Genomic DNA, 25,184 nt, shown 5'->3' on the forward strand with positions numbered 1-25,184 from the left:
TTGTAGTTGCAGATCTTGAGTCACAGCCTGGAATTATTTGTCTGGTACAGTCTTCTATTAACAACCTGTTAGGGGCTCCTTATGTAACAGTGTTCCTCTGGAGTTCAGCAAAAAATGCTGCATCGAGAAAAATGTGCATAATGTACAACAAATTTAGCCCCTTTGGTAGCTGCAGACAAGTGAGGCTGCCTTTGCTTTTGGAACGTGGTTACCACAGCCAGCAGGGAGGAGGGAGGGAAGAGGCAAGGCACACCAACAGAAAGGGTAAAAGCAGCTTGTGTGGCAGTACCACCAAAATCAAACATGTTTTACCAAATAGTTGCTGCCTTTGGAGATGCAGGTGGCCAAGAGGGCCAATGGCATCCTGGCCTGCACCAGGAACAGTGTGGCCAGCAGGAGCAGGGAAGTCATTCTGCCCTGTACTCAGCACTGGTTAAGCCACACCTTGAGTCCTGTGTTCAGTTCTGGGCTCCTCGGTTTAAGAAAGACATTGAGACTCTTGAAGGTGTCCAGAGAAGGGCAATGAGGCTGGGGAGGGGTCTGGAGCACAGCCCTGTGAGGAGAGGCTGAGGGAGCTGGGGTTGCTTAGCCTGGAGAAGAGGAGGCTCAGGGGAGACCTTCTTGCTCTCTCCAACTCCCTGAAGGGAGGTTGTAGCCAGGTGGGGGTTGGTCTCTTCTCCCAGGCAGCCAGCACCAGGACAAGAGGACACAGTCTCAAGCTGCACCAGGGGAGGATTAGGCTGGAGGTGAGGAGAAAGTTCTTCCCAGAAAGAGGAATTGGCCATTGGAATGTGCTGCCCAGGGAGGTGGTGGAGTCACCATCCCTGGAGGTGTTCAAGAGGGGACTGGATGAGGCACTTGGAGCCATGGTTTACATGGTCAAGAGGTGTTGGGTGACAGGTTGGACTTGATGACCTCTGAGGTCTTTTCCAACCTTATTGATTCTATGATTCTATGAAATCTTCCCCTTTCTCCATGAGCTTCTAGGGTTTTGCCCTGCACAAGCTGGCAACACATTTGAAGTGCACTCAAGTGCTTGTAGATCTTTCTCCTTCCAAGATGCAGTTTTGCTGTGGCTGCTCTGTGCATCACCTTGCCTTCTATAAACCTGCCAATGTCTACCCAAGCCCAGAGCAAATCATTTGCTGCAGCTTTAACAGCTGCTAAAGCCTGACCCTAGGAAGCCATGCACAGGGTTGTTTCTGTCCTTTTCTTATTACAGGCTCACCAGACTGTGCTCTGGTGAGACCTCAGCTGGAGTGCTGTGTGCAGGTCTGGAGCCCTCAATACAGGAAGGACATGGACCTGAGGGAGAGGGTCCAGAGGAGGGCCCCCAAAATGGTCATGAGGTTGGAGCACCTTTGCTATGAGGGAGCTGGGGGTGTTCAGCCTGGAGGAGGATCTGGGGAGACCTAATAGCAGCCTTCCAGTACCTGAAGGGGGGCTACAGGAAGGACGGAAAGAGACTGTCTGCAAAGGCCTGCAGCAACAGGACAACAGGGGTGATGGCTTTGAGCTGGAGAAGAGCAGATTTAGATTAGATGTTAGGAACAAGTTCTTTACTGTGAGGGTGGTGGAACACTGGAACGGGTTGCCCAGGGAGGTGGTTCAGGTCCCCTCCCTGGAGATATTCAAGCTGAGGCTCAATGAGGCCCTGGGCAGCCTGATCTAGTTGGGGATGTCCCTGCTGACTGCAGAGGAGGTTGGACTGGATGTCCTTTGGAGGTCCCTTTTGGCCTGGACCATTCTATGACTGTATGAAAGGAGCTGTTTCACAAAGCCATTGCCTCCCAGGCTGAGAATGTATGTGCAGGGCAGACACTGACCAAAGGACACAAACATAGGCAGCACCAATGATGCCAATGTGCTGCTGCTGTGGGGAGCAGAGATGCTGCACGTGGCTGTATGTTTTGGCAACTGAAGGACTCAAATGCTGAGATGAGGAACATTTCCTCCACATGGCTGTATGTTTTGGCAACTGAAGGACTCAAATTAGATCTAAATGAAATCACCATTCACTGAGCTGCTGAGAGGTATCTGCCCTGAGAGAGGGCTTGTGCCACTGACTGCAGCACAAACCCAGACACATAAATGTGAGGGATATGGTTTAGCACCAGATTTGGTACAGTTAGATAATGTCTGGACTTGATGATCTTAAAGGCCTTTTCCAACCCAAACAATTCTATGATTCTACAAAACCCCAAAGGAACTCAGCTCTCAGTTGCCTCAAGTGCCAGAAGCAGTCCAGTTGCTGCAGCACAGAGGTCTCATGTCCTTATTTGCTGGGTTTCTGGGCCTCTCAATGAGGGTCTGAGCTACCCAAGCACTGGAAACCTGGCTTGGTGCCTTGGGACTTGCCCAGGGCATGGACTGGTCCCCGCTGTGGGGTGCTTCCTGGGCTGGCTGGGAGATGCTCTGCACTGAGGGCTGCAAATGACAGCACGTGGCAACCCCCCATGAACACAACGTGAGCTAAAAAGCTGGCTTCATGCTTTCAAACACAAAGCTAATATCAGCAGGATGTCTGTCTTCTGTATTCCTTCCAGGAAACATGCAGTCACACAGGTAGCAGAGCTGCCCAACCCTTGCACTGAACCCTGATGTTCCAACAGTGTTTAACTCTCCTCTCTCACACACAAACATCTTCCTGTGTGTGTGCACAGGGGAATCAGGTGCAGACAGTCCATTGGATGTCAGTGAGGGAAGCAAGCCTGAGTCTCTCTAAGCACAGCCTGGGATGGGTTCTGTGCTACTGCTGTGCCATTGGGCTGGATGGCTCCTGAGCCATAGAATCATAGAATCAGCCAGGTTGGAAAGGACCTCAGAGATCATCAACTCCAACCTATTACCTAATACCTAACACCTCCTGACAACTAAACCATGGCTCCAAGTGCCACATCCAAGCCTTTTTGAGCACCTCCAGGGATGGTGACTCCACCACCTCTCTGGGCAGCACATCCCAATGGCCAATTCCTCTTTCTGGGAAGAACTTTCTCCTCACCTCCAGCCTAAACCTCCCCTGGTGCAGCTTGAGACTGTGTCCTCTGGTACTGGTGCTGGCTGCCTGGGAGAAGAGACCAACCCCCACCTGGTTACAACCTCCCTTCAGGGAGTTGGAGAGAGCAAGAAGGTCTCCCCTGAGCCTCCTCTTCTCCAAGCTAAGCAACCCCAGCCCCCTCAGCCTCTCCTCACAGGGCTGTGCTCCAGACCCCTCCCCAGCCTCCTGGCCCTTCTCTGGACACATTCAAGTCTCTCAATGTCCTTCTTAAACTGAGGGGTCCAGAACTGGACACAGGACTCAAGGTGTGGCATAATCAGTGCTGAGCACAGGGCACAATGACTTCCCTGCTCCTGCTGGCCACACTATTTCTGATGCAGGCCAGGATGCCCTTGGCCTTCTTGGCCCCCTGGGCACACTGCTGGCTCATGTTCAGCTGTTGTCAACCAGTATCCCCAGGTCCCCAGCCACTCTGACCCCAGCCTGTATCACTGCTTGGGGGTTGCTGTGGCCAAAGTGCAGCACCCAGCAGTTGGACTTGTTGAATGCCATCCTGTTGGACCCTGCCCATCTGTCCAGCCTGGCAAGGTCCCTCTGCAAGGTCCCTCTTACTGCTTCAGCCATCGTTGCTCTGCCTGGCTATCATTCATCCACTTCTATATGCTGGTTTGCTTGGAGGACAGAGGTTGGAAATGTTCAGCCTGAGTGGATGAGTCTACAGCTTTGGCACTGGAGCTGAGCTGCCCACCAGTTGAAGCATTATTGTGTTTTACAATAATTGCTGATTAAAATTCAGATGCACTGAATCCCTCCTGTCACTCCCAGCGTCGCCTCCGCTCGTGACACTGCCAAGGCCACGAGTGGGCCTGAAGGGAAGGACTGAAGGAAGTGGTTTGTCATTCAGCCCCAATCTGCTAACCTTCCTCTCCCAAACCCTGGGGGTATGGTATTTTTCCAGTAAATGTCTGCTCTGCAGGAGGCTTCTGTGGAATGAAGATGCTGTGGCCCAGGTTGTCAAAAGCAGTCTCTCAGTTTTCACATCCATGTAGGACAGCCAGCCCCTGCCTGGGCTGCAGCCCGCTGTCAGCTGTGGCAGTCAGCCTGCTGCTTTAACACTCAGATATTTGTAACTGCTGACTGAGTTTCCAGATGGGACTTTCTCTTGTGGAGCTTTTAAAAAGACCTAGATGGGCTGTTCACTTACATGAGCTCCTAGTCAGTGCCTCCTTTTTGCTCCTGGCCACAGCATGTGTCCTGTGTTGATTTCTCCAGCTCTCTTGAACTCGCCTATGGCTGCAAAACTTCTTTGCCTGATTAAACTGCCCAGTCCCTTCCTTCTCCTTTTGTGCACCCTCTAGGATTTTTGAGCTCCTTCTTGCCTTTGCTCTTCCATCCTCTTTTCCCCAGAACTCTCTTTTCCTCACTGTACTCAGCATTTCCCAGCCTGGAGAGCTGGGGAATAGCAACTGGGCACGTGAGTCAGCGTCTCTTAGCATCATCCGAGGGCTGGAGGAGCATCATCAGAGGGCTGCAGCACCTCTCCTATGAGGACAGACTGAGAGAGTTGGGGCTGCTCAGTCTGGAGTAGGGAAGGCTCTGAGGTGACCTAATTGTGGCCTTCCAGTGTCTGAAGGGGGCCTACAAGAAGGCTGGGGAGGGACTGCTCAGGATCTCAGGTAGTGATAGGACTAGGGGGAAGGGAATGAAGCTGGAGGTGGGGAGATTCAGACTGGATGTGAGGAGGAAGTTCTTCCCCATGAGAGTGGTGAAGCCCTGGAATGGGTTGTCCAGGGAGGTGGTTGAGGCACCGTCCCTGGAGGTGTTTAAGCCCAGGCTGGATGAGGCTCTGGCCAGGCTGATCTAGTGTGGGGTGTCCCTGCCCATGGCAGGGGGGTTGGAACTAGATGATCCTTGTCGTCTCTTCCAACCCTGATTGATTCTACTATTCTATGATCCCATAGTGGTGCAATGCCACCAGAGCAGAGGTGGCAATGCCCAGCCACTCTGCAGTGTTCATTCACTGGTTATGTGTATCCATGCCCAGCATGTTTCACCTCCTGCCCTCCAGCCTGTCCAGAAAGATCAGTCAGAGCCCTGGAGAGCAGGGATGATCAGGTTTGTGTTTAGGAGCTGGAGAATGTTTCCTACAACCATCTGTGAACTGCCTGGCTCCAGCAGCACCTCTGTCCTGGGGAAGGAAGGGGTGGTACAAGACAGGGAGCAGCTCAACTCTCCTTCCCCTCAGGGATGCTGTATTTACTCTGAGTAGATTCATGCATGAGATGCTTTCTCCCTAGCAGGGTTTGCTGGTCTGCTGCATTTGAACTCCCAGCATGTGGACTCTTTTTTAAGCAAGCAGTGGCCAAACAGGGCAGAGAGAGCAACACACACAAGCCAGGGAGTTTGGGGTTCTTTCCAAGCAGGCACACAAAGAATTGGAGAGGAGTACAAGAGGGAGAACAAGAGTACATACTCCAGTATGCAACAACTAACTTCCTGGGCTGACCCAGGCACCCAAGATTCAAGGCAAAAAATATAAGCTACGTGACTAGTGGCAAGAGAAAGAAAGAGCCAGCAGGAAAAATCTATCAAAGCTTTCCATGGTTCAATCAGTCAGAGTCTGCTTCACTGGGGAAACAATCAATTAACCACTTCCACGGGAGCAGCCACAGACCTGCTGCTCTGGAGGTGGTAAATCTTTGAGTTTATTTGTTCTTGGTTGCACTCCTGCTTATTTACATCATCACAGGAATCATCCTCCTTGCTTGTCCTCGCTTCTCTACGTTCCTCCCAAGGACACTTCTGTCCGTGGTGGGGAGCGAAGAAGAACACCTAGGGACCAAGAGTTTCCAGTTTCACTGCAAATCCTTATTTCCCTTCAGCAGGCAGCCAAACCAAACTGCTTCCTCCAGGCATCTGGAGGGCATTACACCTTTAACTGTCCATCTGATTTCCAGATGTCAGTGTGTTTTGTCTCACAGATGGTTTTGGTTTAGATGTTTTGGCCCAACCAGTAATCAAAGAGCCCCGCGGCGCACAAGTGAGGCAGATCCCTGCCCTGCAGAGCAAAACGTAGCAGGCAAATGAGGGGTAGATGAAACCAAAGCTAAAAGATGAAGCTGAGGACACTCAGCCCAAGCCCCTCAGTGGCAGAAGGGTGCAGGAAAGAACTCAAGCATGGCTGATCCCTTAGGAAGAAGTTCTTCGACAAGAGGGTGGTGAGACACTGTTGCCCAGGGAGGTGGTGAAAGCCTTATCCCTGGATGTTTTTAAGGCCAGGCTGGATGTGGCTCTGAGCAACCTGCTGTAGTGTGAGGTGTCCCTGCCCATGGCAGGGGGGTTGGAACTAGATGATCCTTGAAGTCTTTTCTAACCCTAACAATTCTATGATTCTATTGTCCCAGTGGTATGGTAAAGAGGGAGGTGTGAGACACCTTGGAACATGGTCTCAAGCTGTGCCGGGGAGGTTTAGGCTTGAGGTGAGGAGAAAGTTCCCAGAAAGAATAATTGGCCATTGGAATGTGCTGCCTAGGGATGTGGTGGAGTCACCATCATGGGAGGTGTTCAAAAAAGGATTGGACGTGGCACTTGAAGCCATGGTTTAGTTAGTCATGAGGTGTTGGGTGACAGGTTGGACTTGATGACCTCTGAGGTCTTTTCCAACCTTATTGATTCTATGATTCTATGAAAATGCACAAAAGCAGCATTGAAGAGACTTGAGCAAGTGGTACTGAGAAGCTGTGCAGAGGCAAGGGGTCCAGACTGCACCTGCAGTGGGACAGAAAGATGGCAGATGGATGGAGTGTGGTGAAAGATGCAAGTGGTAATGTGGGTGATGGTGATAGTCTTCCTCAGCACCTCACAGGTGAAGTCTGAAAGCACTCAAAGCCTTCAGCCCTGGTGCACCACCAGTGAAGAAAGCACAGGCCAGAGAAGTACCCTGGAGGGGCTATCCAAGAGGAGAGGACCTATCCAAGCTGCAGGCCTGCATTGTCCATTAGGCACCGGCACCTCTGCCATCACTGTGCTTTCAAGATGTAGTGAGACATTTAGATCACCACAGCATGAGGCTGAGATCAAATGCCTATTCCCCCATTTAAATTTCACCTCACACGTTTTGAATGAATTAGAAAGCAGCTCTCAGCACTTCTAGGATGCTACTGTGCCTGGGAACCTGGAAGCACATTTTGATTCACAGATGCCTCTTGCTTCCCTGATCAAATGTGCTGCCAGGATGGGGTAGACAGGAGCTGTCTTAACGTTTTTAATGCACTTGGATTTGTCCTTACAGCTGCTGCTAATGCCTTGATTGGTGCTATTGAAATCTCTTCTTAAACATATGGTAATACATTCCTCACTGAAGTCCCTGCCTTTCAAAGCTCAGACCTGGAGCCACCATTGTCTGTAATAAGTTCATCCCATTCCTTCTGCTTTACTGCCTGCCCAGCCTGGCTTTGATGAAAGAATTCATGTAGCTCACTGACTCCAGAGCAGATTCTGATTAGTTTTGGAATTAAAAAACGTATTTTCTACTGAGAAGCTCTGCAAGCTCAGCTTGGCATCTGGCATTCAAACGACCTCTGCTAATTTGGATGCATCACCAGTAAGGAAGATTCTGGGCGTGAGGACCGGGAGTGCACTAATTGGCCTTAATTGCCCTGAGGAGCCTCACCTGGGGCTCAGTTCACCCTCTCTGTCAGGAGCTCTATTTAATCTCCAGACTCTAGGGCTTTCAGTTCTTGTCTCAGCTATGTTGGAAGTGAGTGTGGTGTTCCTTGGTTGATCTTGGAGCTTGTATGTTGATAGGACCCATTGCTGTCACCACTCTGCTCTACCCGCTATGGCATGGGGGCTGTGCCTGATGGTGGGGTTACTCCTGGCTCTCCTTCCTAACACTGGAAGACAAAAACACACCACAGCTCTGGAAGAGTTTCTGGTAGGTGGAAGATTCTTAATGGACTGATTGATTTATTTATTTCAGCCAACAGTGTGCCCAGGGGGCCAAAAAGGCCAATGGCATCCTGGCCTGCATCAGGAACAGTGTGGCCAGCAGGAGCAGGGAAGTCATTGTGCCCTGTGCTCAGCACTGGTTAGGCCACACCTTGAGTCCTGTGTCCAGTTCTGGGCCCCTCAGTTTAGGAAAGATGTTCAATTCAAATGCTCTAATGTGTCCAGAGAAAGGCAACAAAGCTGGGGAGGGGTCTGGAGCACAGCCCTGTGGGGAGAGGCTGAGGGAGCTGGGGTTGCTTAGCCTGGAGAAGAGGAGGCTCAGGGGAGACCTTCTTGCTCTCTACAACTATCTGAAAGCCAGGTGGGGGTTGGTCTCTTCTCCCAGACAACCAGAACAAGAGGACACAGTCTCAAGCTGTACCAGGAGAGGTTTAGGCTGGATGTTAGGAAGAAATTCTTCATAGAAAGAGAGATTGGCCATGGGAATGTGCTGCCCAGGGAGGTGGTGGAATCACTATCCCTGGAAGTGTTTAACAAAAGACTGGGTGAGGCACTTGGTGCCATGGTTTAGTTGATTAGATGGTGTTGAGTGATAGGTTGGACTTGATGATCTCAAGGTTTTGTTTTTTTCCAGCCTGGTTAATTATATGATTCTGTGATTAACAGTTTGAGAGAAAAAAGAGTACAGGTAATATTATGGACTCTAATTCTTACATTGCTTACTGTGCATGGAAATGAAACCAAAAGCAGTATTTCTAAGCATGAGGTCCCTAGCTCTATCACAGCTTTAACAATCAAGTAGGGTTGAGCCAAATGTTGGGAATGACTGACCCCAGAATGCCCTCAGGGTTTCTGGTCATCTGTTTGTCTGGTTGTCTGTAGCTGGGCTCCAGCACTGGAGGGGGAAAGCACTTTTTCACTTCAGGCTGCTGTTCTGCAGCATTCAGTGTGCAGTAGTTTTTGCCACACTCTTACTTGTGGAAATAGTGGGCTCCAAGCTGTGTTCTTTGGAGTAGCACAAAGCCTGTCACTTCATGTGCGCAGTGAGATGGTGTTTGGTTAGCAGGACAGGTGGACAGATGAAGAACATCTTCCTTGGTGACCTAAGGAGACCGCATTCTTGCTAGGGAGGCCAAGCTGCTGCCAGCAAACGTGCACTGCCTCATCCCATCATAGGGATTGCTTTGCAGTGAGTGAGGAGATGCTGTGTTTCCTTCCCCACAGAAGGAAGGGGTGGAACTGATGTCTATGCCATAGACAGCAGCAGTGGACAGTTGGTACTTCTGAGCCAGTAATTCCCTTTCAGGCTTGTCAGAAAGGGAATACAACAAGCTAGCCTTTGGGAATAGTCTACAATTCTCTCTCTTCACTAAGCACCCCAGGCTCCCACCAGCACCTATCCAAGGGTGTGCTGCTGAACTGGTTTAAATGCTGAGACAGAACAGGCAGACTGATTCTGATCCAGGGGCAAGAAGGTTGCCCTTCTGCTGGGCGGTGATGACAATGCCCCTGGGGATATGTGGGTGGAGGAAAGGGCAGAAAGTTGGAAGCACAGAATTGACTCTTGTCGTGGCTGGGCAGCAGCTGAAGCATCCCCCAGGAGCGGGAGGGTTGGATGTGCAAATTGCTGCTGGCACCACACGTGTCTGAGCCCCTCTGACCCTGTGTCCGTCTCAGGGCAACGTTTGCCCCCGAGGCGGCTGCTTATGGGGCTGGGGAGCCCGAAGGTTCCTTACATGATCTCAGCGCCGGTTTCCTTCTCCCCGGCCTCGCCTTTTGGAATAACACCACCCACCCCCCGCCGCAAGTCTCAAGGTCATTTTTGCGGTGCATACAGGCCCGGGGGGTACGAGGCTCCCACCACCGTGGAAGACCCGTCCCGCTTCCTCAGCCCCCAGCGAGCCGACAGCCGCGGGGGTGAGGACCCTCTTCGCCCCGCCGGCCCCCCGCCCATCGCCGGTCCCGTCCCGTTCGCCGGCTGCGGGCGGCGATTGGCGGCGGCGCCGGGCGTGGGGCGGGGCGGCGCCCAGAGCGCCGGGCGGCAGCAGGTGGCTGCGCTCCGCACCGCTCGGTTCCGTGCTGCGCTCCCTCCTCGCCCTGCTTCACATCGTCCTGCCGCCTCACCGCGGCCCCCGCTGCAGCCAAGACGCCGCGGGCCGTGCTCCGAGTGAAGAATGGGGCGGCGAAGCTGGCCAAGCCGCCGCCGGCGGCGGCGGGCGAGGCCCCCGGCGGCGCCCCCGGATCCGGGCTCTTCATGGAGCGTTCGCAGAGCCGCCTCAGCCTCTCCGCCTCCTTCGAGGCCCTGGCCATCTACTTCCCCTGCATGAACAGCTTCGACGAGGAGGACGCGGGTACGGGGGGCAGCGGGTCTCGGTCACGGGTGGCGGTTGGGGGTGTAGAAGGGGAAGGTGGGGGTGCAAACAGTGCGGAGGGAGCCTCAGAGCAAGGGGGAGACCCAGGGGTGTCGGTGGGGCCGGGGGCAGGGTGTGGGACTGCTTCCCACGGGTGCTGTGGGAGCAGTCGGGGGGTCCAGGCTTGGGTGGTGTGGTGGGTGCGGGCAGCAGAGGGTGGGTCTGGGTTGTCGGGGGTCCCACTCTGCTGTCCAGTGGGTTCCCAATGTGGGGTTTATGTAGGGCAGCGTGCCGGGTGCTAGAGGGTTTGTGCAGGGAAGCGAGAGGGTTTGTGCAGGGAAGAGAGAGAGGGGGAATTTATTCCTGACAACGAGCCCCGCTCCTGGTCGGTGGCAGACACGGGCTGTTTGCTGTGGCTCACGCTCCCATCCTGCGCTGGTGCCGAGCTGAGTAGGGTGGTGAAGGGCAGCACTCGGAGAAGGGGCTGTTTTGCTGGGCGCTGTGTCCAGTCTGCTGGCTTATCCACGGTGAGCTCTCAGGCTGATTGTTCCGTGGGGTTGTTAGCACCATGCACCATGCTGCTTTCAGGCAGGGGAGAAAAAAGGTTTCCATTGAGGTGAGGGTGAAGTATGGCACAAAATACACACAAAAGCCTCTCAGGATGAGTGCCCACTGCATAAAGACCTCAGAGGGGTCATAAAATAAAACCAGGCGCCAAGAAGAGGGCTACTGGCAAGGAAAAGTAGGAAAGAAATGGGGTTGAATGGGAAAGGAAGGATGCTGGGTGCTGGAGAAGGTGCTGGGAGTAGAGGGCAGCACAGCAGCTGCGTGGGTAGGGAGGATGGGTGAGGAGTGGATGGTGAGCGGGGCACAGGCACTTGGTTCCCAGCAGCTCAGCCGTAGATGGGAGATGTCGTTCACAGTGCTAGATGGGAGACGTTGTTCACGGTGCACCCTGTGCCAGAGACTGAACCTGTAGTGAACCTCCCGAGCGGCGGAGAAGGGGAGCTGGTACCTAGGGTGTGTTTCAGCACGGGCTGTCATGGTTGCATCCCTCAAAATGCCGGCATGCTCCTTTGTCTGGCAGCTCTTCCCAAGCCGTGGAGCTGCCAGCAGGAATCCATGGGTAAATCAGCCCGCTGCCGCTGCTGCTACACCTGCGATGTTGTTGTTTTTAAAGGCGTTGACGTAAGAATAAATTCATCATCTGTGTGATTAACCGGGGGTTGTCATCAGCCGTGTGCAGGGGTGTCGGGCTGCAGCTTGTGTCCTCCACCACATGCATTTATCTCAGCTTGGTTCTCAAACGCTCGCCGATGATTTATTTGCGCTTGGTGTTTGGCTGGAACGCTGGGAAGCATGCAGGGCAGCGACGGGAGCTTTGGGAAGTCTCGGCGCTGTTGCTTCAGGGATGATTGATGGCGAGACGCGCCGAGTAGAGAACCCGACACAATGCCCTGAGCAGCGTTTCCTCGCCCGCTGCCCGACCCCCATTCCCTGAGCAGGGTGATCTTGATTTTTAAGGGACTGCTTCCTCTTGCAGCCCTTTGAAAAGTGCTTCTGCGCTGAGCTGCATTTTATTCACACTTCTGAATGCTCAGGCATGAATGGTAATAGGCTGCTCTTAATACGGTGCAAACACTTGTCTCTGAATTAAATCTATTATTAAGACCTCTTTCTCCAGCAGCTTATTAGTGGATCTTGCCTGCCCGAGTTACTCTCCTTAGTAAAGCTGCCTGGGGTAGCACTCGGGAGCTTGGGGATGTTGCAGCATTGCTCCTTATTTTGTGCCTAAGAGTGTTCAGGCACGTATGAGGAAACAGCAAGAACAAACGTGTACAGCTTGGCATCTTTGTGTTGAAACTACAAGTGTGTAATTTTCCCAAGAAAATTCCTCTCATGAAAGAGAAGCAATAAAGCAAAGGCAGAAACTGTGCTGGACAAGGCTCTGTGTCGTTCATACCCATGCATGCTCCTGAAATGGAGAGAGGCTCTGGCGGGTTTGGGTTGCAGTGTGATTCCTGTCGAAAAAATAGATCTTGATAGCTCATTCAGGGAGATGAATGCTGCACTTGTCCAAATGTTCTCCACAGGAGATGGCAGAAAGAAACCCGAAATTGATCCCAGGAGCGCTGACAAAGTAAACAATCCTGCTTCAAACAGACACATCATCCATTTTGTCTGGAGCGGAGAGCCACGTCTTTAAGAGAATAGTCGTCCTCTGGAGAACAGAGGAGCTGAGACACGGCCAGGCTTGAAGGAAACAATGGTTTCCTCTGAAAAGAAAAAAGAGCCTCAGGAGAACTCAAATCTACAGACAGGAAAGGTTCCTGAGGGTTTTCATTGAGGTTTTTCATTTAGCTTGCTGCAGAGGAGCGTTAAAGGAAATTTGCAGGAGTGCCTGTGCTAAGAGCTGTGGTGATGTGGACAGCCAGCTAGCCACATCTGGCCGATGCTAGCCTCTGGCTTCCAGCATTTCCCACTTTTCAGTCTTGAAAAATGCTTTTACTTACAGAATACTTCCTTTATACTTCCTCTCTTGCTGTGGCGCTTTTGCCATCCACCTTCTGAATGTTAAGACTCTTACCTTTACAGTATCACCAAGGTTGGAAGAGGGGAGGCCTAGGCTGGATGTTAGAAGTTCTTCATAGAAAGAGAGATTGGCCATTGGAATGTGCTGCCCAGGGAGGGGATGGAGTCACCATCACTGGAGGTGTTTAGGAAGAGACTGGATGGGGTGCTTGGTGCCATGGTTTAGTTGATTAGATGGTGTTGGGTGATGGGTTGGACTCGATCTTAAAGGTCTTTTCCAACCTGGTTAATTCTATTCTATTCTACCTTCCACAGCTCTTCTACCTACCACACTAAGTGTGTTTGGGCTGGGTTCTTGGCTGTGAAGTGGAGGCAGCTGATGCTGGCTTGAATCTTGGTGTGCAGAGGCAGGAGGCTGGCGTAGGCAGGACAGTGATAGGACTTGGAGCAAGAAGCTGGATCTCTGTTGAATGTTTCTAGAACTAGTGATCCCATAGTGAGGGTGACTGAGCTTCAGATGTGTTCTCTGGCAAATAAACCCACATGCCTGTCTCTCCAAAGTGGTGGTTGTGGATTTGCACTCCCTCCTCTGTTGTAATGCCCTTCACATCCCCCCAGATGTGTGTGCAGAGAGGAGACCCTGAGCAAATGCTGAGCTCTGCTCCCCCAGTAAGCTGCAGTGGGGCTTTGAAACAACAGAAATTGCTCTCAGGCCTCAGTGGTGTGAGCACTCTGGGTTAATGGCTCTCTTGTTCTGGGCATGGTAACGTTGCTGCCCTTCCTGCTGGCTCAGTGCCTCTAGCTGTGCTCCACTGAGGTCCCCAGCACAGTCAGTGAAGTGAAGGATTTTTAAGCTGTGGTTATCATGATAACTGTTGGTTAAGCTTATGCAAATATCTGTCCTGAGCTCTTGATAGTGTTTCAGTTACTGAGAAGCAGACTAGCAAGAGGTGGGAGCCAGTCATGCATGTTTCTAGCAGTGTGAGTCTTCAGTCAGTGCCTGTTTTGAGCGGTGTGAGCACAAATCTTGGCTGTCCCAAGGCTCTGCTGTGTGCTCATCTTGGCTGGAATCAGCCCTTTGATGTACTCATGTTTGCCAAGGACAAGAGCATGTGGGTTAATCGTAGGGTGTGGAGGATCCATGGTGGCTGTGGGGATGTGCCTTGCAGGCAGCTTGTGAGTCCTGAGTGCAGTCCCAAATTAAAACTGTGGGATTGTGGAGTTGGGGTATGTGAAATCCACCTTGGAGTGACAGCAGCCTTGTCAGAGCCTTGTCCACTCCAGGGTGAGGGACATTCTTGAGGTGAAAGTGGATGTGTTTGCTGGCATGGAGGAGCACCAGCTCCCTCCACATGTGGAGTATAGGGTTTGGGGAAGTGGATAAAGCAGAACAGGAGGTGAGGGTTTGGTAAGAGAGAACAGTGAATGACTTGGAACTGTGTGCTAAACCCAGCAAGCTTTGGGCAAAAGAGAAGAGCTTGTTTTAGTAGCAGGGATAGTCATTTAATGGTGGTGGACCTGATGGGGGGTCAGACCAGCACCAGAAGCAGTCCTCAGCTCTGAAGAGGTAAGAGTTTGCAGATGGGGGTACTACAGGGGAGAAAGACTGCCCTTAGAGCTAGACAGGTAGGGAAATGCTAAAAATTGCTGAAGAGAATGGGATTTGCTTAAGCCTCTGTGCCTAAATGGTGGAATCCAGGAGCACTTCTCAGGCTTGAGTGTGTGCTCCAGCTGCCTTGTGGCTTCAGTGGGTGCGATGCAGTGATGCACCCGCTCCTTTCTGTTCATCCTGCTCCTGCTTTTCTCGGCCAGAACACTTGCACTGGCAGAGGGCATCTGGCCAGGATGCAGATTTGAATGCCTGGGAGAGGATAGCCATGGGTCATATTGCAAAGGCAGCTACCCTGAAGTCCTGGTACAACTTAAGCATCTGTCTGTCAGGAATCTTATACCCATGCCAGTGTGGGGAGCAGGGATGCTTTGATCAGGAAGCAGGAATAAGGTACAGAGTAGTTGAGGGACATGCAAGGGCTCGGTGGGTCAGAACACCATCACAGGTGCTGTCCAGCTTGACAGACCTCTGCCCTGGCTGCAAGACAGCAGAATCAAATCATGTGTCAGCCAGCTGGAACCAAGTGTCTGGCAGAGAGAAAATGGTTTCCAAAGTCAAAATGTCTCCTGGATACTGACAGTCAGCCTTCCTCGTGTCAGCTGCTCGTTCAGAAGAGAGTTAGAGACAAAATCCAGCCTGGGCTGCTGCTTTCACACTCACTCAAGTGCTGGCAGGTGCACTGTGTGACGGTGGTCAATGGCTCAGATGAGAAGCTGAGTGAAATATGCATTTAAATGTTTCTACCACTCCATTTCAAAGCTGGGGTGGAAGAATGTGCTGAGGACAGGTAGTTCAGTTTGGAAGACTCTCTTTGTCTGGGTTTTCTCTTTTACTTCTCTGTAATTTTAAACATTAAACTTCTCTGGCATTTTAACCATTAAGGCATCCCCAAGTTAGGCAGCCCCTCTGTGTGCTTTCATGCTTCTGTGGATATTTCTCAGTTGCAGCACTGTAGTGGGGTGGGGTACAGAGGACTTTTGAAGGAAATGATGATCCTAATCTGTTAGCTGGTCCCTCTGTGTAGTTTTTAAATGTATATGTATCAAACATGTTAAGTCCCTTGGTGTCTGGTCTGGTTTTGCTTCATCCAGAGTTCCCTTTGAAGGTTTTTAAAGGCTTTGGCCAGCTCTGTTAGCTGTTTCTGGGGTAGGTGACTGTGCTCAGGTGGCATGCAGAGGACAAGGGAAATGATTTGTGCACCTAGAATGTGAATCATTTGTGGTTTTAGTCTTTTTCAAATGAAATGATAGTGCCTCCCTGTAACCCTGCAGAGAGACAGACTCTAGGGCTCATCTGGCAATGTGTTACCCTAGGGATGCTGCAGGACAAATCTGAATCTGGCTTGGCATCTACAAGGAGGTACAGAGTTTGCCTGTGGCCTGATCCCTGCTGTGCACCCTGCCAGCTCCCTTGGCTGCTGTGGGAGGCAGTGACAGCCATGGCTTTACTGCCTCCTTGCACAGAAAGAGTTGCATCCTTGGCTGTGGGTAATCCTAGTGATTGTAAGAAATGCCTCTCTCCCTGCTGGGCACATTCTAGTTCCAGGTGCGTGAGTGTTTGGTTCATGAAGGGATTAAAATGAGGTAACAAATGAGGACAGTTTTAGAAGGGCTGCTCTCAGAGCAGTGTTTCATTAGAGGAAAGTGTATGAAACAGACCAATATGTAGACCAAGGTGCCTTGGGTGAGACCTGCAGAGGTTGGTGATCTCCCAGTCAGGAGTTAATCCAGCCCATAAAGGTCTGGTTCTTACACAGTGGATGCAGGGCAGAGCTGAATGAGCCGTGCTGTTCCTTGCGTCCCCTGTGTGCTTGAAGGCAGCTTTCTGCTCTCTGGATCTGTTGCCTGCATATGGGATCAACAGACTTGCAGTTGTAGAGGACAGGTTTTGCCTTCTCCTGTGGCTGTGTGAGAGCAGAGCAGGAGCCCTCTGAATGAGTCAGCACTAGGAACAAGGGATTTGAAACCTCATCCTCATTCGTGCCGCTCTTGGTGTTGCAGCCGCATGTGAGAGCCGTGGTCCTCGGCCAGAGTCCTGCTGTGCCTGTGGAAAGGCACAGCAGAATGGCAGTCTCTGTCCCAAGGAGCTTGCAGTTTGTGGCAAAACCTGGCAGATGGGGAGGGTTGGACAGGTGGGAGAGCGCAGGGAAGGCTGACGTGGTAGCGGTCAGCGCTCAGCATGGTGCTCAGCCTTCCTGGGGCACCAGCTGCCGCTCCTGTCTCCCATGGGGCACCCTGGCAGTTCTCCAGCATGTCCCAACCTGGAGCATCCACTTGTGCCTTGTGCTTCCTGTAGGCTAAGGAATGGGTTTAAATGGTGTGGGATGGGTTAGAAGAGAAGTAGCAGCTAGCCCTGGGGTCTCAAGTGGTGTGCCATAATCACAGAATCAACCAGGTTGGAAAAGACCTCAGAGACCTGCTGTGGCCAGCAGGAGCAGGGAGGTCATTCTGCCTCTGTGCTCAGCACTGGTTGAGCTACACCTTGAGTCCTGTGTCCAGTTCTGGGCCCCTCAGTTTAGGAAAGATGTTGAGTTGCTGGAAGGTGTCCAGAGAAGGGCAACAAAGCTGGTGAGAGGTCTTGAGCACAAGCCCTGTGAGGAGAGGCTGAGGGAGCTGAGGTTGCATAGCCTGGAGAAGAGGAGGCTCAGGGGAGACCTTATTGCTCTCTACAACTCCCTGAAGGGAGGTTGTAGCCAGGAGGGGGTGGTTCTCTTCTCCCAGGCAGCCAGCACCAGAACAAGAGGACACAGTCTCCAGCTGTGCCAGGGGAGGTTTAGGCTGGATGTTAGGAAGAAGTTTTTCATAGAAAGAGAGATTGGCCATTGGGATGTGCTGCCCAGGGAGGTGGTGGAGTGCCCATCACTGGAGGTGTTTAGGAAGAGACTGGGTGGGGTGGTTGGTGCCATGGTTTAGTTGATTAGATGGTGTTGGGTGATAGGTTGGACTTGATGATCTTCAAGGTCTTTTCCAACCTGCTTTATTCTATCAAGTCCAACCTGTTGTCTAATACCTAACACCTCATGACAACTCAACTTGGTGATCATCTGGGTGTGGATTTACAAGGGGGAGGTCATGGGTATCTCCATGGCACAGTGCTCTGCCCCCAGCACATGCTCAGAGTCATGGCAAAGCACAGTATTGGCTCCTTCCCTCAAGGTGACTGCATCTAGCCTGGTTGTAGGTGCTCAGAGGATGATGTGATCTGCCAGCCATGCATACAGGAGCTGCAGAGGGCTGGTTAGACACGACCCCTGCCAGCCACAGGGCACGGATTCTCTTCTTTTGCTGTCAACTGACTTCCGCATAAGAGAGTCTGTCCCTGGAAAGCTTTCTGTCGAGGAGAGGCTGCATCTATTTCATGTGAAGTTAATTCACATGCAAGATTTATTAATTCAAAAGCACTCTGCTCTCCAGGCTATAAAAAAAAAAAAGTAATATTATCTTTACTCTGTCAGATTCCTGTGTCAGGAGAAGTTGTGAAACGCTGTAACTACTTTGCCTTAGCATTTCTGTTTGACAGAACATGTGTATCTGCTTTGTGGAGGGGAGAATTAGGTTTGATTGGAGTAGTGGTTTTGAGGAATAATTTATCTGTGCCATTATTTTCTCCAGCCCTATCTGCTCACATCTGAGTGCCTCTGGTTAGAGGATAAACGTGGATCTTTTCATTTAGGAAGTGGTCTGCAGGTTGCTGATGTGTTGTCATGGGGCAGGCAGGCCTGGCTCGTGTAGGCTTCTCGGCTCTGCCATCTCCTCTTCCCCACAGAGAGCTGTCACAAAGTGCTGCTAATGCATTTGAATAAGGGTCTCTGGACTCCTGCAGAACTGCTCAGCACCATTTGAATACCACAGAATTAACCAGGTTGGAAAAGACCTTTGAGATTGAGTCCAACCTATCACCCAACACCATCTAATCAACTAAGCCATGGCACCAAGTGCCTCATCCAGGCTTTCATTAAACACTTCCAGGGATGGTGACTCCACCACCTCCCCAGGCAGCCCATTCCAATAGCAAATCTTTCTTTCTGGGAAGAATTTCTTCCTAACATCCAGCCTAAACCTCCCCTGGTGCAGCTTGAGACTCTGTCCTCTTGTTCTGTTGGTGGTTGCCTGGGAGAAGAGAATAAATAGAATTAAGCAGGTTGGAAAAGACCTTTGAGATCATTGAGTCCAACCTATCACCCAACACCATCTGATCAACTAAACCATGACTCCAAGTGCCTCATCCAGTCCCTACCTAAACCAATCTCCACCTGGCTACAACCTCCCTTCAGGGAGTTGTAGAGATCATTAAGGTCTCCCCTGAGCCTCCTCTTCTGCAGGCTAAGCAACCCCAGCTCCCTCAGCCTCTCCTCATAGGGCTGTGCTCCAGACCCCTCCCCAGCTTTGTTGCCCTTCTCTGGACACCTTCCAGCATTTCAACATCTTTCCTAAACTGAGGGGCCCAGAACTGAACACAGGACTCAAGGTGTGGCCTAACCAGTGCTGAGTACAGGGGCACAATGACTTCCCTGCTCCTGCTGGCCACACTCTTCCTCATGCCCCCTGGGCACACTGCTGGCTCCTGTTCAGCTGCTGTCAAGCAGTACCCCCAGGTCCCTTGCTGCCTTGCTGCTTTCAGCCACTCTGCCCCCAGCCTGTAGCACTGCATGGGGTTGTTGTGGCCTAAGTGCAGAACCTGGCACTTAGATGTGTTAAATCTCATGTCCTTGGACTCTGCCCATCTGTCCAGCCTGTCAAGGTCCCTCTGCAGATCTGTGCTGCCCTCTAACAGACCAACTCCTGCCCCCAGCTTAGTGTTATCTTTGAATTTACTGATGATGGCCTCAATCCCTTTTTCCAGATCATCAATAAAGATATGGACCAGGATGGGGCCCAACCCTGATCCCTGGGGGACACCAGTAGTTTGCCATAAAACTTAGTTTAAGTCTTCATGGAAGTTAAGCAGATTATTATTGTCTTGCTCCAAGCAATGTGGGGAAACAAGTGATGGCCGCTGTCTTCAAGGCAGCTGTTCCCATCACTGAACTGCTCTTCCCTGTGTGGATAATCCCCATCCAGGGAACAGCCAGAATCACAACATTTGTCTCTCTCCTTTTCTTTTCTGGACCAGAGAAGCCTGATTGCATGTTCTGCATAGGGCAGTTTTCCAGGCATCAGGATGGCCTCAGGATCTTGCAGGAGGCATTGTGTGGAAGGTGCTGTGGCTGCTGTCTGCCATGCTGCTGTACCGAGGGACAGCTCCTTGCAAGAGTCTCCCCACTCCTGGCTGGCATTCAGGGTGTGATCTCTGCCAAGTTCCAGATCGTTCTCTGCTGCCTGGCTACTTGTTCCCTGTCTGACATTTGTGCATGGAATGTTTTCAGCCCTCTGCAGTTCCTGTTTTCCACACGTGCCTTTATTGAACCGCGCCGTATTGATCCGCAGGGAGGAGCTGCTTTGTCCCGTTGTGATCGGTCTCACTTTTCTCTCTGCTGTTTAGCAAGACCTGTGCTGCTGGGATGTTTGTGGGACTGAGAGGTGGGCTGAATGACCCTGGTGCAGTGCTTCCTCCTCTGGCCTCCAGGAATCCTGCAGCGTTTTGGGGATGAATTTGGCAGCAGGAGATGCTCTGCGTCCGAGGGTCCAAGGGTGAAGTGCAGTGTCCTTGAAAACCTTTGCTTCCAGTGCAGCTGCAGTGACCTGGTTTTTTTGTGCCTTTTTTTTTTTCCCAGGCTGCCTCTCATTGCCTCATTTTGCAATAGAATAGAATTAGCCAGGTTGGAAAAGACCTTTGAGATCATCGAGTCCAACCTAGCAACCAACAACATCTAATCAACTAACCCATGGCACCAAGCACCCCATCCAGGCTCTTCCTAAACACCTCCAGTGGTGGGCACTCCACCACCTCCCTGGGCAGCACATTCCCATGGCCAATCTCTCTTTCTATGAAAAACTTCTTCCTAACATCCAGCCTAAACCTCCCCTGGCACAGCTGGAGACTGTGTCCTCTTGTTCTGGTGCTGGGTGCCTGGGAGAAGAGACCAACCCCCCACCTGGCTACAACCTCCCTTCAGGGAGTTGGAGAGAGCAAGAAGGTCTCCCCTGAGCCTCCTCTTCTGCAGCCTCTCCTCACAGGGCTGTGCTCCAGACCCCTCCCCAGCTTTGTTGCCTTTCTCTGGACACATTAGAGCATTTGAATTGAACATCTTTCCTAAACTGAGGGGCCCAGAACTGGACACAGGACTCAAGGTGTGGCCTAGCCAGTGCTGAGCACAGGGCAGGATGACCTCCCTGCTCCTGCTGGCCACACTGTTCCTGATGCAGGCCAAGATGCCATTGGTCTTCTTGGCCCCCTGGGCACACTGCTGGTGCATATTCAGCCTACTATTGACCAATACCCCCAGGTCCCTTTCTGCCTGGCTGCTCTCCAGCCACTCTGACCCCAGTCTATAGCACTGCATGGGGTTGTTGTGGCCAGTGCTCAGTTCCAGGGACTGGTGAGGTGTCACTCCCAGTCAGTAGCCAGCATAAGGGTAATTGAGGTTAACAATACTGCACGTTGGTGACAGACTGGGTTTAAGAGGCTCCGGTCAGCCTCCCTAAGGAGCCCATGATTATGGCCCTCCCTGGAGCTTGGGTCCAGCAGATGAGCTCTTGGTGGGGTCAGGCCTGCAGCATGCCCCACCTTGGCAAGGAAGCAGCAGTGTCGCCGAGAGCCAGGGGTGTGTGGGCACAGCCAGCCCCTCGCACGGCCCCACCGGCGCCGTGGACCAGGCTGACGTTTCCCAGTGGTGTGGGACTCGTGCCAGCTGCCCACCAGCACTCTGTGTATTTACAGTTAGCAGGGGAATGTATCCTGCCACGTGGATGGAAAACATGTTAACTGTGCTGCAGCCAAGATGTCTAAGAAGGCTCTTTCTTTTTTTTTCCTGTGGAAATCCAGCTCCTCGTTTAGCACTTCTCAGCATCCTGGAAAGAGTGTGTGGGTGGGTGGCTTTTTCCTTTCTTTTTACTATTTACCTTTCCTTTCTTGTAGTTGCTGTGTGACATCACAGCCCTAGTGGAGCCAGGGAGAACTTGATTCAGGATTTCAAGGTTGCTGCTTCCTGGCCATCTTTGGAGCTCAATCAGATGGTCAGGAAAACAAACAAGAAGGCTTTTTCCCCCTTTCTGATGCCTGTGAAGGCTTCAGCTGCTGTAGTCACTTCAGTTTTGGATGGTGGTATCATGGCAGAGCAGACCCAGCAGCTTCCTTTGTCTCTTGGGTTCAGTTCCTGGTGCCACCCCTCTGGTTGAAGCCCTGCTACCTGCTGTGAAACCTCACTGGTGGCCCATGGGGCTGCAGCAGCTGCTCTGCAGCAGTTCTGCAGAGCCCTTTCACCTTTCTTTCTTGGGCCCTCAATTTAAGAAGGACATTGGGACTCTTGAAGGTGTCCAGAGAAGGGCAACAAGACTGGTGAGAGGCCTTGAGCACAGCCCTGTGAGGAGAGGCTGAGGGAGCTGGGGTTGTTTAGCCTGGAGAAGAGGAGGCTCAGGGGAGACCTCAATGCCCTCTACAACTACCTGAAGGGAGGTTGTAGCCAGGAGGGAGTTGGTCTCTTCTCCCAGGCAAGCAGCACCAGAACAAGAGGACACAGTCTCAAGCTGTGCCAGGGGAAGTTTAGGCTGCAGCTGAGGAGAAAGTTCTTCACAGAGGGAGTTGTTAGCCATTGGAATGTGCTGCCCAGGGAGGTGTTGGAGTCCCCACCCCTGGAGGTGTTCAAGAGGGGATTGGATGTGGCACTTGGAGCCATGGTTTAGCTGTCAGGAGGTGTTGGGTGACAGGTTGGACTTGACGATCTCTGAGGTCTTTTCCAACCTTATTGATTCTGTGATTCTAGTAGTTTATGGTGAAGGTAGATGGTGGCTGAGACAACTTCTGAGGCTTTTTCCTCTTGCCCCATTTCCCCCCAAACCAGGAAGAAAGGCAGGAATTGCTGTTACAGCTCAGAATCACAGAAACATTCAGGTTGGAAAAGACCCTCAGGATCACCAAGTGAAACCATTGACCCTGCTCTGCAAGGGTCACCCCTAAACCATATCCCCAAGCACCACATCCAAACCAGCTTTAAGCACATCCAGGGTTGGTGACTCCACCACCTCCCTGGGCTGCACATTCCAATCCCTGACCACTCTTCCTGTGAAATGATTTTTCCTAATGCCCAGTCCATGCATGTTTCAGTGGTGATTTTGGTACATCTGTCCAAACCTTACACCACTTAGTGTGGCTTACTCCCTGTACATCTGCCTTTGTGGATCATGTGGTCCATAGTCAGGTCCCCTCCAGATCTGGGACTTCTGTTTTAGTGCAAGGAAATGGGAGCAGGTTAGATGGTGATCCTTGATGTGCCTTGAGGTAAAAACAAGCTTTCTGCTAGGAACATGGTTTTGACAAGAGTCTGTGTGTGTTCTGAGTATTAGATATGCCAAGTTGGGCGTTTTTAAAATGCCTGTGAGTTTTCAGTCTCTTTTGTTTGAAAGTGAATAGCTGCCTTCAGTAGTTCAGAACATTGCCCTGCAGGTGTGGGGCTGAGACTCTGCTGCACTGGTCAGGCAGAGCCAGCTGGAGCAGACTGGCCTTTGGGTTCTGTAGTTCAGGTAAGCCAGATTGGGGTTGCTTAGCCTGGAGAAGAGGAGACTCAGGGGAGACCTTATTGCTGTCTGCAACTGCCTGAAGGGAGGTTGTAGCCAGGTGGGGGTTGGACTCTTCTCCCAGGCAACCAGCAACAAAACAAGAGGACACAGTCTCAAGTTGGGCAGGGGGAAGTTTAGGCTTGATCTTAGCAAGAAGCTCTTCCCAGAAAGAGAGATTGGTCATGGGAATGTGCTGCCCAGGGAGGTGGTGGGGTCAGCGCCCCTGGGGGTGTTTACAAAAGCCTGGATGAGGCACTTGGTGCCATGGTCTAGTTGATTAGTTAGGATTAGGTGATTGGTTGGACTCGATGATCTTGGAGGTCTGTTCCAACCTGGCTGATTCTGTGAAGGAGCATTGCAAACTGTGCCCTGGAAAGCAGGGCAGGCAGAGGTGAAAGCAGGCGTGCAGGCTGGTGCTTAGCCTGGCAGACAGCATGTGTTCAGTCAGGGTGATTTATGGAACCTTGTCTGCTAAAAGCTTCCTTGTGCACTTCAGCAAGGGGAGCTGCCAGGCTGGGCAGGATCCAGCGCCCAGGCAGCCTGAGCTGGCCACGGCTGCAGCCGTAGCCACGGCCAGAGGCTCGCTGCCGCTCGGAGAACGGTGTTGAAGTGTTGGGCAGTGTGAGGACATTGCCATGACAACGTCAGCATCCCATGGCACCTTCTTGAGCTGCGGTGTCACTGTGTGCTGCTGCTGGTGTACTTCCTCCATCTGGGCCTCGGCATGCCGTGGTGCTGATCCATATGGATCTCTTCCGTGCCTGCGCCTAGATACGCAGCTGAGGGTGGGAGAGATGCTCTGGGCTTTTCTGGATGCCTTAAAGAAGGCCAAGTATTCCTTCTCTTAGCACAGCAACTCTTGCAGTCCAGCCCCAGAGCACCTGGGTTTGCTTTGTGCTGCGCTGCAGAGGCAGCTTTCCCTCCAAGCTGGGACAGCTCAGTGCCATGGCTGCACCTGCGCTCCACCACAGAGCTCTTTGCCAGGTGGCTCTCCCATGGCTTGGCTCATGGAGACACTCCAGCCTTGTTCTGGGTCCCACCCTTTCAGCCTGGGGAAAGCTCATTGCTGATGTCTACCTGCCTCTTGGCAGTGATCTACTTCCTCCTCCTCCTCCTCCTTCCTTTGCAAGAGTTGTTGGCTGCTCCAAACACTGCAGAGCATGGGGCTGGTTTGGGACAGCAGTCTGAGGTCTTTGGGTAGAGTTTCATCCACAGCTGACTCCTGGTTTCATTTCTGTCTCCATCAGTGGTTTTGGCCTGCTTGTAAATATTTCAGTTCCTGCTGTCATCTCTGCAGTAACAAGGTCCCACTAGGATTTGCAGTACTCTCCCTGTGGTGGTTTCCTCCCTCCCCCCTTCTCTTTCTGTATTTCTGTGTTTCTACCAGGTGACATACTCCAAAATTAGCATCATGGGGTTTTTTCTCACTGTACAGCCAACACATGTTTATTGACTCCTTTCCCTTGGCATAGAGAAAGCTGTTCTCAGTATTTTCTTGATGAACTAGAGCTTTGACAAATAATAATGAAGAGGTTTTCTGTACAGCCCTTGCACCAGTACACATTTTTCACTTCTGCTTGGTGCTTCGTAAGAGCAGCAGTAGAGATCTTGGTTTAGTTATCACATGTGAGTAGGTTCTGAGAACTGCCTGGTAGAGGGACTGTCTACAAGTACCTGAAGGGAGGTTGTAGCCAGGTGGGGGTTGGTCTCTTCTCCCAGGCAACCAGCACCAGAACAAGAGGACACAGTCTCAAGCTGCACCAGGGGAGGTTCAGACTGGATTTTAGGAGGAAATTCTACACAGAGAGAGTGATTGCCCATTGGAATGTGCTGCCTGGGGAGGTGGTGGAGTCACCATCATTGGAGGTGTTTAGGAGGAGACTTGGTGGGGTGCTTGGTGCCATGGTTTAGTTGATTAGGTGGTGTTGGATGAAAGGTTGGACATGATGATCTCAAAGGTCTCTTCCAACCTGGTCTGTTCTATTCTATTCTTTTCTAATCTGTTCTATTCTACCCAGTGTGCACAAGCTGTGCACAAGCAACCCAGGCATGTGTGTGCAGCGGTGCTGTGGTGGAAAGGGATCATA

At 51.8% G+C, this 25,184-nt stretch overlaps 1 protein-coding gene across 1 annotated transcript in view; it reads left to right on the forward strand.

The window, feature by feature from the left end:
- The first annotated feature begins 9,981 nt into the window (after positions 1-9,981).
- Positions 9,982-25,184, forward strand: part of RIMS4 (regulating synaptic membrane exocytosis 4) — a 63,872-nt gene continuing 48,669 nt past the window's right edge. Inside the window, exon 1 of the mRNA XM_054173450.1 lies at positions 9,982-10,299. Within this exon, the coding sequence (XP_054029425.1) occupies positions 10,203-10,299 (97 nt within the window). The 5' untranslated portion in view covers positions 9,982-10,202. The remainder of the gene's footprint in view (positions 10,300-25,184) is intronic.

Source organism: Dryobates pubescens, chromosome 26 (assembly GCF_014839835.1).
Source record: "Dryobates pubescens isolate bDryPub1 chromosome 26, bDryPub1.pri, whole genome shotgun sequence".
NCBI lineage: Eukaryota > Metazoa > Chordata > Aves > Piciformes > Picidae > Dryobates > Dryobates pubescens.